General features: G+C 44.3%; 3 protein-coding genes across 4 annotated transcripts in view; all 3 read right to left on the bottom strand.

The window, feature by feature from the left end:
- RpL15 (ribosomal protein L15) overlaps positions 1–16558 on the bottom strand; it is a 330472-nt gene that overhangs the window by 210510 nt on the left and 103404 nt on the right. The window lies entirely within an intron of this gene.
- LOC139352753 (uncharacterized) lies at positions 6380–7387 on the bottom strand. The gene has a single exon (XM_070995383.1). It carries the CDS (start codon positions 7385–7387, stop codon positions 6380–6382), a length of 1008 nt encoding a protein of 335 aa, XP_070851484.1.
- Positions 10682–13470, bottom strand: LOC139352752 (uncharacterized). The gene is made up of 3 exons (XM_070995382.1): positions 12764–13470; positions 11156–12685; positions 10682–11066 (listed from the first exon to the last, which is right to left on the bottom strand). The coding sequence occupies exons 1-3, from the start codon at positions 13468–13470 to the stop codon at positions 10682–10684; spliced, it is 2622 nt and encodes an 873-aa protein (XP_070851483.1).

Here is a 16558-nt window from a genome sequence, read left to right as displayed (position 1 = left end):
AAAATCTCGACCAGAGAAAGCCTGCCACTCTGTTGCACTTACTTAGTCCGAAAATTGCTAGAGAATCATTTTTCGCACGAGTCCTAGATGGCGCCTTCCTGGTATCGCTACGAACCATAGATGGAGACACTTCTGATGAAGCAAGCGCTACAAAAATGCAGCTATTGCTGCGAGTACGCTATTGTTAAATGTCCTTCGCATGATATCTTCCCACATATCGGCCCTGCACATCTTCCAGGTCGTAGTAGGCCTGCCTGGAAATTGCTTTGCTTGAAATTCCTTATGTATATTTCCTGGCCCTCTTCATAGGATACCGGCCTCGAGCACATATTATATTGCCGTTCGTTCTTTTTGTTTTGCTTTTTCATCATTTCCAACGCCTTATTGCGTACCAGCTCAAACGAATCCTCCCGTGAAAACGGAATAGTCCTGTCCTCCAGTAAATTCAAAGCCCTCAGCAACTTAAAGGTTGCCCCTGACACGACGAAATGCTGGCCGAAACATCGTGTAATATGGAGCTGTCCCTAGGCTGGAATGGATCGCTGATCTAAGAGCACAGCAAATGCTGCTAAGCTGTTCATGATTCCTTGAAGAACACAACCGCGATTTAGTCTGCAAAAGTTTCAAATTGTTTATATCCATATATAAATGAGAATTAAATAATAATAATAATGGTCCGTTTTCTAGCTAATGTATGCTGTGCAAATGCTGTTATGCGACGTAATTGTTCAATTGCATGCTGTATTTGAATCCATTGTTTACTTTAAAGCCTAGTACTCAGATCGACGAAAACCGCGAGCTAACCATAGGAGTGAGCGAGAGGCAAATACGCTGCTAACGCTTTTCGTCGGGTCTGTTTTTCAGCGCGGTACTCAGATGAGCTAAGGAAATACCAGAAAAAATACCAGATTTTGGGGGTGAATTTTCGATGAACGCCGTTAGCCGCGGCCCAAAGAATACAAAATTTTATCTTTGGCGGTGTTCGTGCAAAGGCGATGTGGAAACTAAAAATTAAAAATGGAAGGAAAACCCCAAAATCGAATCCAGGAGGTCAGAGCAGATGAAATAGGACGCCAAACCCAAGCTTATGCCCTTTATTGCGGGATTTCACCGGCAGGAAGAAATTCCTACATGGACATCCTGCCGGGCGCGTCCTCGCAAAGAAAGTAAGATCTGGCCAAAAGAATTTGGTCGCGTTGTACTAATAGAAGTATCTTTTTAGCAGAATCACCAGTAATACAATCTCCGACGACCTCTCCATTAGGACTCCGGACACCACCACCTCCTTGGTAGCTTAAGCGGAGCTGGAGGACCCGCTGGCTTCTATAGGGAGGAGAAAAATAGGGCGCCCGCTAAGGAACAGTTGGAGAAGCCCTAGCCAGCCACTGCCAGGATGCATCAGCGGATCAACCCCGTTCCCAATCCGGCTCCCACTTCCTCAAGGTCCAATATGCCTATTGAGACTCGGAGCTGGACTGCGGTGGAGCGGGAAAGATGGCGAAGCATCCGTGGGACGAAAAGGAAGCTTTAAACTACTAATTTACATAATTAAAAACATTCGTTGAACATTCCATATATTTTTATTTTAATTTCTTTGTGCACCAGCAGACTCCTTTTTAAATCTAAATTTCAAACCCAACTGCTTGACAGTAAAACCATGCTACATGCATTGCTACATGCATTGCGGGTGAACTTTGATAACTTCGGTCACACTACAAAGAATACGATTTTTCGACTAGTGAAACTCTTAGCCGATCTGAGTACTAGGCTTAACTCGAATGACCACAGAACAGCTCTTGTAAACGCATTTACCATTGGAAACACCACCCGTTGCCTATCGAAAAATCAGAATTATAACAAAAATACCGCGTACTGGAAAATGGGCTTAAGCTTAGTATACAAAATATTCTACTTAAAGCCTAGTACTCAGATCGGCTAAGAGTTTCACTAGTCGAAAAATCGTATTCCTTTAGTGGGACCAAAGTTTTCAAAGTCACCCGCAATGCATGTAGCATGGTCTTACTGTCAAGCAGCTGGGTTTATGGACGAACGGAAAACAAACCAATTGGATAAATTTAAAAAAGAAGAGTGCTGGTGCACAAAGAAATTACATTAAATATGCATGGAATGTTCAAGGAATGTTTTCATTTATGTAAATTAGTAGTTTAAAGCTTACTTCTTGTCGCACGAATGCTTCGCCATCTTCCACGCGCCATCAATAAAGTTACTTCTATTAGTATTTTTGTCCCAGAACTCACTTTCTTTGCGAGGACACGCCCGGCAGGTTGTCCATGTGGGGAGCGAAGTCTTACTGGGCATGTTCCGTCCCACTTTGGTTCTGTACTGGATCTCCTCCAGCACCTTAATTGTTCTGCGGACTTGCCCTATTGTTGTATTGCTTCCTGTCGGGGGAAACGATGGGTTCCGATCTATCTTCGGGTGAAGCTGGTGGCTCGCCTCCGTCTCGTTGGTTCGGCGCTGTCTGTGGGACGGGGTGTTCTTAACTGGCGCATCTGGTTATTGAGCAAGCCTCGTGTTACCGGCTCTAGGAGTGGCGTCTCTTGATACCTCGAAAAAATGTCGATGGGATTCGGAATTGATCAGGGCGATGGGGGCAGTCCCTTCTGTTCGGGCCTTCTAGATGATGGAGACGGCAACACTGCCACTTTCGCCTTCAGAGCTTCTATCCGGACGCTCAAGCTTCGCTCTGCCTTAAGAGCTCCTTCAGCTGCTGCTCACGCCGCTGCTCACACCGCTGCTCGGCAGCCTCCACCAGCCTTGTCCACCTCGTGCCTCTGGTATTGTGGAAGCATACTTGATCTTCCTTTTGGCGGTCCTAGGGGTAGATTCTCCCACCGGCGGCTCCTTCCGGTGCTGGGTTGGAATAAGACCTTTTTCTTGGTCCCCTTCATTTACTTAGCTTGGCCCTCTTTGTAGGCCTCCGTTTTCTTTAAGAGTTGTCACTTTGTGCTGATTTATTCAGGCACGCAATTTTTTCACCTTTTTTTTGCTTAGTATAAACGCCGGGCCAGCGACATAAACGCTGAATAAGTCGACAATCAATGTTTATATATTCGGGGTTGCTTTTCTCTGCTCACCAAGTCTCTCTTCGGACAAGAACCATCCGATATTTAAGCCCCAAAAATAAAACAAAAGAAATATCCCTAACTAGGGGTGTTAGCCGCTCCTACACAACTGGCTTCCGCTAAGCTTACATGCCCTTAATTTCCCTTTTCTAGTCAGCTCAAATGTTCCAAACGGAAACTGGCTGTGTTTAGATAAGGAATCTGTCCAAAGACCCCCTTCCGCCAGTAGTCGGAAACCAGGTTGTTTGACCGATCATTCTGGAGCTCCACAACCGTTTCCTATTTCTCGGTTGGTTTAAGGAAAACAGAGAGTTTAACGGTTAAAAACATTTCAAAGTCAGGCCTCTATTTTGCGACCGAGTCTAATTGAGTGGCCACTCAACACTGACAGGACTTTAAAGGTATTAGTTTGAGAATAAAAACAAAAAAGCAAGCACGTGCACATTTAAAAAAAACTTAATTTCCATGCTCTGTAAAACAGTCAAATTACTCCTGGCAAATAAAGATTAAAGCTATGCCATACTCAGGTACATCCAGTCCGATACCGCAGGCATCGAGATGGTTGACACCAATACGTTGATAACTGATTTATTTTTCATTTGATTCATGCTTATATACTTCTTAGAACACGGAAGCTTAGTCTAATGATTAGTGAACTAAGCTACATTCTAAAGTAGGTAGGTAGGTCAGGGAGTTTTGATTATGGTAGCAGCTTGCGTAATTGGCTCGACTGAGACTGCAAAATGTGCTGACTGCATTGGCGGGTTAGAGTACCGATGAGACGGTGAGTTAGTGAGACATATAATATGCTGATTAGCATTTCTCATTTGCAGTGCGTGCTACTGAGCGCCTGGTACTGTTTCCAACTGTTTCGTACCCAAGCGTGCTCAACATGACAAGCACCCTTGCCATTCTTGATTTGTTGGGTGCTGGTCATGTTGAGCACCCTTGCCATTCTTGATTTGTTGGGTGCTGATCATGCTGAGCACCCTTGGGTACGAACATTCTCCCCCCAATTGAGGGGAACACTCAATTAATTTGTGATGTTGGTCGGCACCTAAAAAATCACGGACCGTGGAGAATCCTTCTTTCAGCTGCGGAGGTTCATGTTTGTGATTAAAGTCCTTAATACCTTCTTGATGCTGGGACTGAAATTGTGCCCTCGTCGAATTTGATCATTTGGCACGTCTATGGTATGTGGACTTTCTGCAAGAAAACGTAGATATTTCTTGGCTAAATTTAGAAATGTTGAACAAAAGTCAGGCGTCTTGTAGGTTTCAAGTTGATGAGAAGTCGGTTCTGTATTAATTGGTTTTTCTCTTGTAGTATAAAGTTCAATCAGCTGCAATGAACTATTATGCATAGCGGTTGATTCTCGATCGGACGAGTCAGTGTTTCTAGTTCTTGATTGGCTACATATATCTTCAGGCTCATTTATTTTGTTATCCATTAATGCTAAGTTGGTTAAATGAATCCTTTCTTCATCGAGTGAAATCTTATTCTGCCGTTTGCTATCTTTTATATAAAACTGATTATCATTCATTGGATTTATATCTTTTGTTGGCTCATAAGCAGCGTTCGGTCCTACAAGATCTGCGTCTTCTATCAAAATAGGGTTGATTTCCGTATCAGATGAGCCTTGAGCCTTGTGCCAAAGGTTTATTAGGTCCTAGATGTTCACCGGTTATTACACGAGAATATACATTAATCTTTACGGTTAGGTCAATGAGTCCAGGTTGCCGAAAGTCAGGATCTGCTAACGGCAGTCCCTCGGAAGTGTTAAGAACGGTTGCAATCGGTACTGACGGTTGGTCTGTAATGACTGTGGGCATAATAAACACCTCTACTAGTGTTTCAAGCCCTGATGTACATGATGAGTGCAATAGTATTGATCTAATTGCTGTTGTTGTTATTCCTCCTTTAAAGTTCTAGCATTTCATGGTTTTGATTTCTTTTTTACATTATAAATTAATTCAGTAATATATTTCGGCGTGTGCCGTAGAGGAGTAACATAATATTGGCTAATGCATATGGAATTAATTAATTGACAATTATGTTTGTTAGCGGAAAGTATCGAATTTATCACCTGTTAAGGTGCACATTTCAGCAAAACGCTGACTATTCACGGCTGCAAACGTCGCTCAGAGAGCTCTTGCAATTGTACATACAACTACAAGGCTGATACTCGCCGCTGAAAAGTTTATAGTAGTCTATAAAACTGTAGGATACTGAACGAATATTTATATATGTATGTTTATAATAAAGGAACCGTGTTCCGACAAACTTACCCCCTCTTTAAATCCTGGGCGATGAGATCTCGACGCTCCGGATCCTGAGCTTTGGAAAATATTATATTGGATATATATATATAAATATACGTGCACCAAAATTACGGCTGTTCTTAAGTGTACCAATTCACTTAAACACAAACGGATAGTGGAGAGACTCGTTTCCTCTAATTGTTCATCATGATTCGCACTTTGTCAATCGATTCAGTTGGTTTAAATGTTTTGCAATGCATTTTTGAATGCTTTCAATGCTTTTTTTAATTTCCACTTGTATTGTATTACTTGAGGTTATTTTTATGCATAATTTCAATTTAGCTTTGATTGGCTTGAAGTATGCTATTGGTCACTACGCCTCTGAACGGATGACTCCTACAGCTGAACAATTTTCAGGAGCATGGAGATCACGGGTACTGCGGCCTCAAATATCACAGTATGTCGGATGTCGTCCTTATTGTTGATCCTCTCCACGTTCTTTGATGACAAAGACGGCGCTGGTACGACACATAAGATTCCTTCCAGCTGCGTCTTGTGTTCTCCTCAAGCACTTTTGAATTCGGTGGCTGGTCCTGGTGGCAGAAGACTCCCTGAACGACTACCCCCTGGGAAACTCGTCTTTCCTCGGAGCAGCCGGCTTCCGTCAGCAAGAAACCCGAATGGATTCTCCCCCTTTCTCTAGTTGTCTAAGGTTGTTGGGACACCCACGGTCCCAGAGGGTTTCCACTTATTTCGAGCTCTGGTTCACAGCATACAGATAGCTGAAATCTTTATTCAAATTCAAATGAGTTCACAATTAATCAAATTATTAACCTTTTTCCTTACACTTGTGGTTTGCCGCTCTTTAACTTCTCATAGCATCATTTTCTTCTTCATCTTACATTCCTAAGTTTTCCAATACTAACAATATAGAGATGACACTGGCTAGCAGTGTTGAACAACTTAACAGTATTTTTAAACTAACAGACTTTCAAATAAATCGACTTTTTAAATTGGACAGTTAGCGTGCGGCTAAATCTTCTTATTAGCCTCGCAACATTCCCCACCTCGTGATTCTTCTGCGTTACTACGCCGAGTATCACCAATCCTTATGATGTCCAATTTAGCCAGCTTAACTGCCGGGCGAGTAACGAGTCCTCCCGGTGTACGCACAACACCGCTACGAACTTGTCCATCTTTCGCCAGATGAACATCCACGACGATCCCTTTAGGCCAGGAGTTTCGCTTACTTGTTTCATCAACAATAAGAACCACGTCATTCACGGAAATTGGAGCTGGGTTCGGCTGAAACCATTTTGTACGCCTCGTCAGGGTGGGTAGATACTCTCGAATCCATCTTCTCCAGAAACGGTCTGCTAGTTGTCCAGCGATGCGGAAATGTTTGGCCAAGCCTAATCCGTTGGATTCCATAGCACCGCGTTCCCGTAGACCGCTGGAGTTACCAACCAAGAAGTGGTTTGGTGTAAGGGCTTCCGAATTTTCCGATTCCAACGGAAAATAGGTCAACGGTCTTGAGTTTAAAGTGCATTCGACATCGGCCAACGCAGCGCGCAGTACTTCCTCGCGCAGTCCGACGTTCGACAGAATTTCCGTCAGGATTGACTTTGTAGAACGCACCATACGCTCCCAGCTGCCGCCCATATGAGGCGATCCCGGAGGAATAAAGGTAAACGACATCTCCGGATACTTGTTTTCCACTGCTGACGTTGATATACGTTCGATCTCTTGCGCGAGTACTCTGCTGGCTCCCCGAAAATTCGTTCCGTTATCGGATAGCAACTTAAGAGGCACACCTCTGCGCGCAGTAAATAGTTTTAGAGCCAGTAAAAATGAATCCGTTGAAAGAGATGGCACCAATTCTAAATGAACAGCGCGAACTGTAAGACAAGTAAATAAAACTCCCCATCTCTTCTCGCGACGCCTTCCTACAGCAACTTCAATCGGTCCAAAGTAGTCTACTCCAGTAAACGTAAATGGCAGTGTATGTGGCGATAGACGTTCCTTTGGTAAAGTTCCCATCATCGGTGGAATGGGTTGCGCTCGCCTGATGCAGCACACTGGACAGTTATTGATGATTTCCTTTACAAGGGCTCGCAGGCCCGGTATTTAATACTTTTGTCGTATTTCGTTGACAACTATTTCTGCATGCAGATGGTGGTACTTCCACCTTCCTATGGTGACGCGAAAGTATAACAGGACGCTTAACGCTGACTTCAACATTTTCGATAGCATCGATTCGACCGTGCATGCGAAGCACTCCGACGGGGTCCAAGTACGGCGAGCATTTATATATTGTGCTTTTCCGGTTTGTCAGGCAACGATTTTCCTTTAGGCATCGAATTTCATCAAAAACTCTTCTTCTTGACATGTCCGTATGAAAATTGTGCCCATTTCAACATCGCGCTTAAGCAAAAGCATTCTCTCCAGCTCAGGTCCGTGCGGTTTCACGGAAAGAAGGCGTAGAAAGTCTAAAACTCTCTTTTGCGCAGCGCGCAGACGCTCCAGTTTGCTGAAACGTAGTGGATCCGGCATAACACATGCTAAAGGCGAGATTGGTTTCTTAATTTCCTCCTTGTGGTGCAACACTTGAGATTCTCTGGTTTTAGACATTTCATTTCCGAGTGGCCACTTCGACTCATCCTGCAAAAGATAATTCGGTCCGGAGAACCATCGTATTGAACTATTTACCTCAACACCTTTTGTCCATTTAGTCCCATCGTCCGCTACATTTAGTTGCGAGGATACCCAGCGCCATTCACCAACTTCGGAGCCTTCCAGAATTTCTTCAACTCGTAAAGCTACAAATTGCGGGTACTTACGAGCGTCGGATCTTATCCAGAACAGAACATCTTGAGCATCGGTCCAGAACACACGTTTTTCAATTTCTTTTGATAGCTCAGACACCAAACACTTGGCCAGGCGCAATCCCAAAACCGCTGCCATTAATTCCATTCGTGGTACCGATATAGGTTTCAAAGGTGCTACTCTGGTTTTCGATGCTAGCAAGGAGCATCGGATTTCGTCTCCAAGATCAATTTGCAAATATGCTACCGCAGCGTAGGCATCCAAACTAGCATCAACGAACATGTGTAGTTGCAGGCTCTTAACATTACTCGAGCATGACATGTAGCGAGGGATACGCAGATCGCTCAGTTTTGGCAGTAAGGCTTGCCATTTCATCCAGTCAATCTCATCCGGTTCCTTGATTGCGTCGTCCCAGCTTACACTAGACCTCTAAATATTTGGTAGAATAATTTTGGCACGCACGTTAAAAAATCCAAGAAGCCCGAGTGGATCGAAAATGGACATAACGATACTCAACACTCGTCGCTTCGTATGAGAACCAGCTGACGACCTCTGCAGCAATTCAAGCTTGATGACAAACGTTAGCATATCCGATTCGGGCAGCCACCACATTCCTAACACTTTCTCCTGCAGTTCATCGTGTGTGCCAAGGTACTTAGGCGGTGCTTCATAAACGTCATTCAGAGAGCATACGACGCGCTTGGAGTTTGACAGCCAGTTTCTCATCTCGAATCCACCCTTCGCGTGAATATTCTTAATATAATTCGCGAGTTGAACCATTTGCTCCTCTGTATCAACTGACTCCAACCAATCGTCAACAAAAGTGTTTCGGCAAATTGCTTTTACGGCTTCTGGATGACTTTCACCAAACAAAGTCTCCTGGATATGATCGTCTAGACGCCACTGCTCTGAAGCCTATGCCGCCGAACTGCATTGAAAACTTGAAGTTCATCATAAACCAAAGTCTAAGACTCGGCCATTTCCCAACACAATGGAAATGTGCAGAGATCATTGTCATCGCCAAACCAGGTAAGCCTGAGGCCGAACTGGGATCTTACAGGCCCATCAGTCTGCTGTCAATCCTCTCCAAAATCTTGGAAAAATTATTCCTGAGGAGATTGATGCCTGTGCTAGAGGAAAAACATATCATCCCAGATCACCAATTTGGCTTCAGGCGAGCTCACGGGACCATTCAACAGTGCCACAGGGTAGTCAGCTGCATTTTAGACTCCTTCGAGACTAAAAGGTTCTGCTCTGCAGCATTCCTAGACGTCAGGCAAGCGTTCGACAGAGTCTGGCACCAGGGCCTATTGTATAAATTAAAGCACACCCTGCCTACTCCTTATTACCTACTTTTGAAGGACTATCTTGAAAACAGAAGGTTTTATGTAAGATGTAACCACCAGGAGTCGCCCATCCACGAAGTGGCCGCCGGAGTCCCCCAAGGCAGTGTACTCAGCCCAATATTGTACTCAATATACACCGCGGATATGCCCATTCCCACGGGTAGTCTCAACATGACCTGTACATATGCGGACGACACGGCGTTTTTAGTCTCCGCAGACTCCCTGCCACTGGCTGTGCAAGGCCTGCAGCAAGCTCTGTTAAACATAGAACCGTGGCTTAAAAGATGGAACATCATCATAAATGCAGAGAAGTCAACGAATATATCTTTCTCCTTACGACCAGGTATATCCGCACCGGTTATGCTGAACGGAGCAGCCATCCCGCAACAGCTCACTGCAAAATATCTGGGTCTGACCCTGGATTCCAAACTAACATGGAAGGAACATATCGTGGGCAAAGCAAAACTCTTGATGCTAAAAAACAGACAAATGTGGTGGCTACTGCAAAGAAGGAGTAAATTATCAACTAAAAACAAATTACTGCTATATAACAGCATCTTAAAACCAACATGGACATATGGCATAGAGCTTTGGGGCACTGCAGCTATCTCAAACCTTAAGAAATTAGAAAGAGTCGAAAACAGAATACTACGCCAAATTTTAAATGCCCCTTTTTACGTGAGAAACACCACGATTAGGAGGGATCTTAAGCTCCCCACAGTGGTAGAAGAGGCGGCTAAACGCAGCAGACGGCACCTAGACAAAATAGAAGACCACCCAAACCCACTCGCTTCCAGAGTGCTCGACGTTGAACCTCGGCGATTAAAAAGACGACACCCCACGGACCTGCCGTTCAGGGTCCCCTAAATGATGCAATTACATACACGCAAACACATACATACATACACCCCCATATTTCCACTAATACTCCTCACTACATAAGCTTTATGTAAACTAACACTGAATTTATTGCCACAAAATTTAATTTATTGCCAACTAGGGCAGACGTAAATATATAAAATCAAATCAAAAAAAAAAAAAAAAAAAAAAAAAAATTGCGTCTCAATATAAAGTTGGCGAGTGACGGCGAGCATGCAGCGCCGAACGTCATTACCTGCATTACGAATGTATCCGGTGGGCGATTAATTTCTCCATTTCGCCATTAGAACTTCTGGGAATATTGGTCTTGGGCGCAAACCTTAATCTGATGAAACATTTCCCGTATATCGCCTGATACCGCTATAGGTCGTTCTCTGAAGCGCAACAGCACTCCCATCAAGGACACCAACATGGCTGGTCCTTTTAAAATAGTGTCGTTTAGTGATATGCCGTCAACTTGCGCTGCCGCGTCCCAGACCAGACCTGTCTTCTTTTTGTTAGGGTTTGTTACCGTGAATATCGGAAGATACCAAGAGCGTGGACTGTTTGACAACTCCCATTTTTCCAGTTTGCGAATATATCTCTTTTCCTTGTAGTGCTGCATGGTATTACTCAAAAACGTTTTCAGCTTCGGATCTTTTAACATTTTCGCCTCAAGGCACTTGAGCCTTTTTAGAGCCATGGAGTACGAATCGGGCATATTGATTTTGTCGTACTTCCACAACAACCCAGTCTCCCAGCGACTTTGGAAATGTACTTTGTAGTTGCCTCCATTATCTTTAACGCCTGCTCGTCCTCCTTAGATCGCAACGGTTTTATAGGAACACTCACGCCGAATGACTCCAGCGAGAAGAATGCCTTCATAGCTTCGTCAAGTTTCCGCGTACCGCAAGCTGTTGCGCAGTGGCAGATATGGAATACACGAGGTGGCGTGTCATTTTCCGGTCCTTGGCGGCCGTACACAGCCCATCCTAATTTACATCGAGCGGCAATAAGATCGTCATCCTCAGCTTGACGTACCTCCAGCGGCACACTGATCTTAATGTTGTCTAGTCCGATGATAATTTGAGCCCTCACATCTTTGTATGTTGATATCGGAACCGTTCTCAAGTGCTGACGTTCTTTAAGTGTCTGATCGTCGATGATTTGCAATGGAAGATCCACGTTGCTTACAGTACGCACTCCTTTAAGTCTGTATTTTACGCCCGGACGACCCTCAGCGGAAACACTAACGACTCTCGATTTTGACTCGCTCTGGGTCACGTCGCTAGTCCACTTAAGACAAAGCTGCTCTTCAGGACCGTCAAGCCCTAGCTCATCGGCTAATGATCGTTCCATAAGCGTGCAGGACGCACCTTCGTCGATTAGAGCATAAACGTCTATGCTACGGGAATTATTATGCAATGTTACTGGTATATAACGGAAAAGAGCCTTTGTTGTTGATTTCTCATGAAAGAAAACCGTTGACTCGCTGGTCTCTGACTCGTCGGATTTTCTAGGAATGTCCTCCTTGTCATTACGAATCTCGCTGTTAATCTCAGTATTCGGATAATGCAATAGCACGTTGTGCGGTAACTTACATCCATCGAGGTTGCAAAGTTTCTTCACTCTGCAGTTACGCACAATATGCTTTCCAAAACAACAAAAGCAAAGTCGTTTGGATTTAATAAATTCCACTCTCGACTTGATGGACATAGATAAGAATCCTTTGCAATTTGCCAGACCATGGTCGCAGCCACATTCTGGACAAGGTTGATCTTCTGTGACGTGTGCCTTCGACTTGCCGTCGTCATTGCTTCCTAGCATGTCGTGCACTAGCAGGCGCTCCTTTGAATACCTTCCACCTATATCTTTCTCTGTTGACTGACATTCATAGGGTGGAACCATCGTTGCGCACATCGCTATTCCAAAGAGCCACTTGTCAAAGGTGGTCAAATTGGCGGCACCAGCTGCCAAGCGATGTCTACCCCAATCCAGCTTAAGATCACTTGGCAATTTGGCAACCAAATCGTTAAGCAGAGAAAAATCATTAAGGTATTTCTGTAGTCCTACTGACATAATCGTGGCACAATAATTCTGGACTGCCAGTGCCAGTCGAATCACGGATTCCAAATTGTTGGGTTTGATGGGCGGCTCTTCTTTAAGCTTCCGTTGCAAGCTAGCGTGCACTATTTCTGAACGCCCATACAACATCCTTAGCGTTCCAATAGCATAAGGTACCATAGCTGGGATCATGAGCTTTCCCCGGACAGCTTCTAGCGCGGATCCTTTCAGACACTTCTGGAGTCTGATCAGAATTTCTTCGTTGGTAAATCCACATCTCTCGGTTGATTACTTATAAATATTACTTATAAATAAAAGCCACTCTTCGGGCTTTCCGGTGAAAATTGGCAAGTCTCGTGATATGACCTGGCGCGATGCAACTTGAGCTGGCGTCAATGTGGGTCCCGATGATACTACGTGTGGGAGCTGTGTGCCGGCAAACAGTGGCATATGTCTTCCTGCTCCAACGTTACCAGCATTAGGACCAGCATTATAAACGACGTTAGGCTGTGGTACAGAACCCAGCCCATTGGCTGGCGGAAAGAACCCTGCGGCCACGTTTTGATGCACATTTATTGGTGCATTGTTTGGTGGCATGAATCCGACAGAGTTACATGGCGGTGCGCATTGCGCTGCGGTATATGTCGGCATAAACTGACCTGCATTGTTTTCTTGAAGATTCGCATACGAAAATGCGTTCGGTATAAATTCAGGCGCCGCCCTCCTTTCCGTATAAGGAGGTGTGGCCCTCTGCGCGTTCATGTTGCCCGTGTTCACTTGTTGTGTGAACTGCTGCCCTGACCAATTCTGCGAAGCGTCGTAGCTTGCGTGGTTAGACATAATCGGTGTGCTCGCATTCTCAAGCGACACAAACTGGTTTGAGTGAATCACAGTTTGTCTAGATAAATTTTCGTCCTCAAAACCTCTGAACGGCCCAGTGAAGCTGCATCCTACGCTTCCAACTGAACCTGCTCCCAATCCCGTGTGTGAATACTGATCACCAGATCCTCGTCCTGTTGCATCATCCATTTCGCACTTGTGACGTCACTCCTTGTACAAGTACTACTACACAACTCATGTGCGATTCACCAGCCAAAGTCGTCGAAACTTGCGAATTTGGCACTCTATGACCACTATCGTGTATACTCCGTCCTTACTCGTTTACACCCTTGGTAAAAGAATGCTTTCCCGAAAGCACGTGCACCCTTGGCACCGAGTTTTCCAGATGGCAAAGTATTTCAGAATGTTGGGACACCCACGGTCCCAGAGGGTTTCCACTTATTTCGAGCTCTGGTTCACAGCATACAGATAGCTGAAATCTTTATTCAAATTCAAATGAGTTCACAATTAATCAAATTATAAACATTTTTCGTTACACTTGTGGTTTGCCGCTCTTTAACTTCTCATAGCATCATTTTCTTCATCATCTTACATTCCTAAGTTTTCCAATTCTAACAATAAGAGATGACACTGGTTAGCAGTGTTGAACAACTTAACAGTATTTTTAAACTAACAGACTTTCAAATAAATCGACTTTTTAAATTGGACAGTTAGCGTGCGGCTAAATCTTCTTATTAGCATCGCAACAAAGGTCTTTTATACCAGACATGAGCTTTTACTTGGCCGCCGGTATGGATCGGATTAACTAGGTGTTTTTTGATATCTGCTATCTTGGGAGTCAACAGCCGACTGTTGAACTTTGCTAGCTACCGGAGTATGGTTACCAGTAGGTCGATCGTGGCCGTTGTTCTGGCCACGCGACACCCAAGAATTGCCAAATTGCATTTTACTCTGCCTTTACCAGTATGAGTCTGGTTAGTCAAATGCACCCCTCCCCCCGACTTAAGATTCGTCGTTGTTTCTCTGTGCGAACCTGTCTATTTGGAGGGCGTACGTAACAGTAGGTATGGATGTATGGCCAAATGCAATTAAATTTTTTGTACATTAATATGCACACAAAAGGGAGTCGGAAAATCGGCAATATGGACGCACGTAGCAAAGGAAAAACGAACAAAAAAATTGGTTAAGTATTTTATTAACTGCCGTTGTCGGATTTAATCAGACTTGGATTTTGGAAAAATGATACAGAAAGTCAAACGAAATATATATTCGAGTGGCTGACTGCAGACCGGCAATAAATACGATGAAAAGCTTTACTTACCTTCGCAACTTCGATTATAACAAAATAAGTCGGGGGAGCGACCGCGATTTATTCTCTTTAGGTGGCAAATTTGTACTGACTTAAGCCTAACTTCGTGGCGGGGAGAGCGAGAGAGCGGAAAAGCGGTGCAATAGGATAGCGGTTCTGGGGTCCAGACTCGACGGACAATGGGCCTGAACAGTCACAACTTTCACATCAACACTTTTAGCCGAGCGGAGTCATAAAAACTAATACCGAATAACTTTTCCGACTCGTTTTTTTTTCTTATGATTGTTATATTAATTTTCAGGCATTTTTACGGATGGGAGTCAAAGCTCCTCTTTCTAGATCAGCCGAAAATCGGTCGCCAATCAGAAGCTCTCGAAAAAGAACTCAAGCCATTAAAATAGTTGTATGCTTATTTCCTCGCCCAACGATAAACACTTTCGGCGGGATTCTGAGCTGAAATTTATCGTGCTCCTTGAACTCGTTTCTCGAACGGTTTGACAGTTCTAGATTCGGGAATGACTTTTACAGACTTCAATCGTCCAAATGGCGGCCGCGCTTTTTATGGACGCGCCAGAAGCTGCCAAATACGCCGAAAGTTACTCTCCGGACCCCGAAGATTCCGATCTCTGGTAAAACTCACCCTAGGCCGCATTTATTTCCCAATAATACTTATTCCTTTTCAGATGGCCCTAATCGTAAAAGAAACTTATACTAGTCACTCGCGCTCAACTTGGTTGATTTGACAATTGAAGAAACACTTTTACCTTTAAACGGTTAGGCTGCCAAAACGGAAAAGTCTAACTCTGACGCCAGAATTTGGGCAATCCCGAAGTATGTGGTTATCAGTGAAAATCTCGACCAGAGAAAGCCTGCCACTCTGTTGCACTCACTTAGTCCGAAAATTGCTAGAGAATGATTTTTTGCACGAGTCCTAGATGGCGCCTTCCTGGTATCGATACGAACCTTAGATGGAGATACTTCTGCTGAAGCAAGCGCTACAAAAATGCAGCTATTGCTGCGAATACGCTATTGTTAAGTGTCCTTCGCATATCTTCCAGGCTGGAATGGATCGCTGATCTAAGAGCACAGCAAATGCTGCTAAGCTGTTCATATTCCTTGAAGAACACAACCGAATTTTGCGAATTATGCGATGTAATTGTTCAATTGCATGCTGTATTTGAATCCATTGTTTACTTTATCTCGAATGACCACAGAACAGCTCTTGTAAACGCATTTACCATTGGAAATGGTAAATCAGAATTATAACAAAAATACCGCGTAGTGGAAATTGGGCTTAAGCTTAGTTTAGAAAATATTCTACTTAAAGCGTAGTACTGAGATCGGCTAAGAGTTTCACTAGTCGAAATCCAATTCCTTCAGTGAAACCGAAGTTTTCAAAGTCAAGCAGCTCAAGTTTATGGACGAACGGAAAACAAACCAATCGGATAAATTAAAAAAAAAGAAGGTGCACAAAGAAATTAAATTCAATGTACATGGAATGTTCAAGGAATGTTTTTATTTATGTATTAGTAGTGGATCTTCTCCAGCACTTCAACTGTTCTGCGGCCTTGCCCTGTTGTTGCTTCTTGTCGGGGGAAACGGTGGGTTCCGATCTATCTCCGGGTGAAGCTGGTGGCTCGCCTCCGTCTCGTTGGTTCGGCACTGTCTGTGGGACGGGGTGTCCATCCACCTGGGTGTTCTTAACCGGCGCATCTGGCTATTTAACAAGTCTCGTGTTACCGGCTCTAGGGTTGGTGTCTATTCATACCTGATCGGGACGATGGGGGCAGTCCCTTCTGTTCGGGCCTCCTAGATGATGGATACTGCAACTCTGCCACTTTCGCCTTCAGAGCTTCTTTCTGGACGCTCATGCCTCGCTGAATTTCATTTCAATCAGCTGCTCACGCCGCTCGGCAGCCTCCAAGTTGTCCTCCTCGTGCCGCTGGTATTGGGTAAGCATACTTGATC

The sequence above is a fragment of the Drosophila suzukii genome, chromosome 3 (assembly GCF_043229965.1).
Source record: "Drosophila suzukii chromosome 3, CBGP_Dsuzu_IsoJpt1.0, whole genome shotgun sequence".
Classification (NCBI taxonomy): domain Eukaryota; kingdom Metazoa; phylum Arthropoda; class Insecta; order Diptera; family Drosophilidae; genus Drosophila; species Drosophila suzukii.
Note: the sequence above shows the minus strand (reverse complement) of the source record. Positions and strands in the feature narration are given on the sequence as shown.

What these genes read in the sequence shown, in the direction of transcription:
- LOC139352753 (XM_070995383.1), bottom strand. Translation starts at nt 7,387, where the DNA reads ATGGGAACTTTACCAAAGGAACGTCTATCGCCACATACACTGCCATTT.
- LOC139352752 (XM_070995382.1), bottom strand. Translation starts at nt 13,470, where the DNA reads ATGGATGATGCAACAGGACGAGGATCTGGTGATCAGTATTCACACACG. An exon ending in TTCACCGGAAAGCCCGAAGA is followed by an intron (nt 12,686 to 12,763) that starts GTGGCTTTTATT and finishes AATTCTGATCAG; the next exon opens with ACTCCAGAAGTGTCTGAAAG. An exon ending in ATAATGGAGGCAACTACAAA is followed by an intron (nt 11,067 to 11,155) that starts GTACATTTCCAA and finishes GGCTCTAAAAAG; the next exon opens with GCTCAAGTGCCTTGAGGCGA.